Genomic DNA, 3,533 nt, shown 5'->3' on the forward strand with positions numbered 1-3,533 from the left:
TGCATCTCCTGTTTCTGTATTTCCTGTTTCTGTATTTCCTGTTTCTGCATCTCCTGTTTCTGTATTTCCTGTTTCTGCATCTCCTGTTTCTGCATTTCCTGTTTCTGCATTTCCTGTTTCTGTATTTCCTGTTTCTGTATTTCCTGTTTCTGCATCTCCTGTTTCTGCATTTCCTGTTTCTGCATTTCCTGTTTCTGTATTTCCTGTTTCTGTATTTCCTGTTTCTGCATTTCCTGTTTCTGCATTTCCTGTTTCTGTATTTCCTGTTTCTGCATCTCCTGTTTCTGCATTTCCTGTTTCTGTATTTCCTGTTTTTGTATTTCCTGTTTCTGTATTTCCTGTTTTTGTATTTCCTGTTTAAATATTTCCTGTTTTTGTATTTCCTGTTTCTGCATCTCCTGTCTTTGTATTTCCTGTTTCTGCATTTCCTGTTTCTGCATCTCCTGTCTCTGCATTTCCTGTTTCTGTATTTCCTGTTTCTGTATTTCCTGTATTTCCTGTTTCTGCATCTCCTGTTTCTGTATTTCCTGTTTCTGTATTTCCTGTTTTTGTATTTCCTGTTTCTGCATGTCCTGTTTCTGTATTTCCTGTTTCTGCATCTCCTGTTTCTGTATTTCCTCTTTCTGCATCTACTGTTTCTGTATTTCAGTAGCGTGGGGTCGCTTGATGTACAAGTACACCTCGTGGACCAGGCGCTAGTCTGTTGCAGGGAGTTAGCCCCCCTCAATCTATCTCCTAATGCTGAGTGCCAAGCATTAGTTGTGTCTGTTGGTGTTAATGACGTTGTTGTACTGTTCTTCCCCAGTGTCCCTCAGCTGGTGTTGAACATTGATCTGGCCCCCACCATACTGCACATGGCTGGGCTGGACACGCCTCCAGACATGGACGGGAAGTCCATCCTCAAACTACTGGACCAGGAGAAGACTGGAAACAGGTGGGAATGGGGTTCATATACAACAGGTAGGAATGGGGTGATATACAACAGGTAGGAATGGGGTGATATACAACAGGTAGGAATGGGGTTCATATACAACAGGTAGGAATGGGGTTCATATACAACAGGTAGGAATGGGGTTCATATACAACAGGTAGGAATGGGGTTCATATACAACAGGTAGGAATGGGGTGATATACAACAGGTAGGAATGGGGTTCATATACAACAGGTAGGAATGGGGTTCATATACAACAGGTAGGAATGGGGTGATATACAACAGGTAGGAATGGGGTGATATACAACAGGTAAGAATGGGGTTCATATACAACAGGTAGGAATGGGGTGATATACAACAGGTAGGAATGGGGTGATATACAACAGGTAAGAATGGGGTTCATATACAACAGGTAGGAATGGGGTTCATATACAACAGGTAGGAATGGGGTGATATACAACAGGTAGGAATGGGGTTCTTATACAACAGGTAGGAATGGGGTTCATATACAACAGGTAGGAATGGGGTGATATACAACAGGTAGGAATGGGGTTCATATACAACAACAGGTATGAAGGGTGGCATATAATTTTGAAATATATATTCTACTCAGGCCTCCCGAGTGGTGCAGTGGTCTAAGGCACTGCATCACAGTGCTAGCTGTGCCACTAGAGATCCTGGTTTGAGTCCAGGCTCTGTCGCGACCGGGAGACCCATGGGGAGGCGTACATTTGGCCCAACGTCGTCCGGGTTAGGGGAGGGTTTGGCCGGCAGGGATGTTCTTGTCCCATCGGGCTTTAGAGACTCCTGTGGCGGGCCGGACGCAATGCCCGCTGACACGGTCGCCAGGTGTACGGTGTTTCCTCCGACACATTGGTGTGTCTGGCTTCCGGGTTAAGCGGGCATTGTGTCAAGAAGCAGTACGGCTTGGCAGGGTTGTGTTCCAGAGGACTCACAGCTCTCGACCTTTGCCTCTCCCGAGTCCGTACGGGAGTTGCAGCTTTTACCTAAACAAGGACAGTAACTACCAATAGATACCACGAAATTGGGGAGAAAAATCATAAAAAATTAAACACTCAACATTTAGAACACCCAACATTTAGAACACTCAACATTTAGAACACCCAACATTTAGAACACCCAACATTTAGAACACTCAACATTTAGAACACCCAACATTTAGAACACTCAACATTTAGAACACCCAACATTTAGAACACAACATTTAGAACACCAGGTAATGCCATTGAGATTAAGCATCTTTCTATCTGGCAAACCTTTCCACACAAAATATATTCTGCTATAACCATTGATACATTTAGACTGTTTGTTCTGACGTTTTAAACATTGCAGTGTTTACACACATGTTACAAAACACACAAAAAATATGTAGCTGTTACATAAAGCACACACTTCCAGTCTCAAAATAAAACACTACAGACTAAAAAGTGCATCCCAAATGGCTCCATATTCTATAAACTGACACTAGTCTTAGCCAGAGCACTATGGGAAATAGAGACAGAGCAAGGTAAAACAAAACATCTGTGGGATATCGATCCTGTAAACCAAGTCAATGATTCAGGGTTTCACGTGAACACATTTCAGTTCCTTATCTTGACTCCGCAAATCTTTAGGAATCTTATAATCATAGCTCTGGCTGTGCACTGGCAGACCAACGCAGCTCATGGTTTGGAGTCCCAAATGGCACTTATTTCTACGTAGTGCACTGCTTTTGACCAGGATCCTATGGGTAACTCAATTTGTCCTGGTCAAATGGAGTGCACTATGAGGGCTCATTTGGAAAGGAGCCATTGGTAAGTGTAATGTCAGGCCCACTTTGAATTCTATCAACTAAAGAGGCATTCTGTCTTTCCAGATTCAAACGCAATCGGAAACCCAAAGTCTGAGAGATACATTCCTGGTGGAGAGAGGGTAAACTGACACACGCACACACACACACGGAGGTGCCTCACACTGTCAAAACTCAGTGTCCTCTTCAGACAAGCACACACACACACAGGCCGGTTGGGGATATCTATTTTTAGCATTATTTGGTCGACGTTAGGAGCTATAAATGCCTGCCTGGTGCTTCGTGAAAGTTCACACACATGAAGCGATTGACACTAAGAGCTTTAAAGTGACATATATGGTCATTTTAAAAACTTTGTTGCTTTTCTGCTCTGTGGTGCCTGCATTGAAGACTGGTAAGGCTGGTGACATTTGGGATATAACCCTCACACACACAGTCATCCACTCCTGTTCCCCTGTTCTGTTCCAGTTAACTGCTCCCATTCCCTTCAGCTCATTGGCTGTTCTGTTCTGTTCCAGTTAACTGCCTCCCATTCCCTTCAGCTCATTGGCTGCTCTGTTGTTCTGTTCCAGTTAACTGCCTCCCCATTCCCTTCAGCTCATTGGCTGCTCTGTTCAGTTCCAGTTAACTGCCTCCCCATTCAGCTCATTGGCTGTTCTGTTCTGTTCCAGTTAACTGCCTCCCATTCCCTTCAGCTCATTGGCTGCTCTGTTCAGTTCCAGTTAACTGCCTCCCATTCCCTTCACCTCATTGGTTGCTCTGTTCTGTTCCAGTTAACTGCCTCCCATTCCC

At 44.2% G+C, this 3,533-nt stretch overlaps 1 protein-coding gene across 1 annotated transcript in view; it reads left to right on the top strand.

Annotated features, from left to right (window-relative positions):
* Nucleotides 1-2,838, top strand: part of LOC124029486 (extracellular sulfatase Sulf-1-like) — a gene marked incomplete at its 5' end in the record, with an annotated part of 11,089 nt that extends 8,251 nt beyond the window's left edge. The window contains 2 exons of the mRNA XM_046341181.1: nt 806-934; nt 2,808-2,838. Coding sequence (XP_046197137.1) covers nt 806-934; nt 2,808-2,838 — 160 coding nt within the window. The remainder of the gene's footprint in view (nt 1-805; nt 935-2,807) is intronic.
* Nucleotides 2,839-3,533: the final 695 nt, after the last annotated feature.

The sequence above is a fragment of the Oncorhynchus gorbuscha genome, unplaced genomic scaffold (assembly GCF_021184085.1).
Source record: "Oncorhynchus gorbuscha isolate QuinsamMale2020 ecotype Even-year unplaced genomic scaffold, OgorEven_v1.0 Un_scaffold_6552, whole genome shotgun sequence".
Classification (NCBI taxonomy): Eukaryota; Metazoa; Chordata; class Actinopteri; order Salmoniformes; family Salmonidae; genus Oncorhynchus; species Oncorhynchus gorbuscha.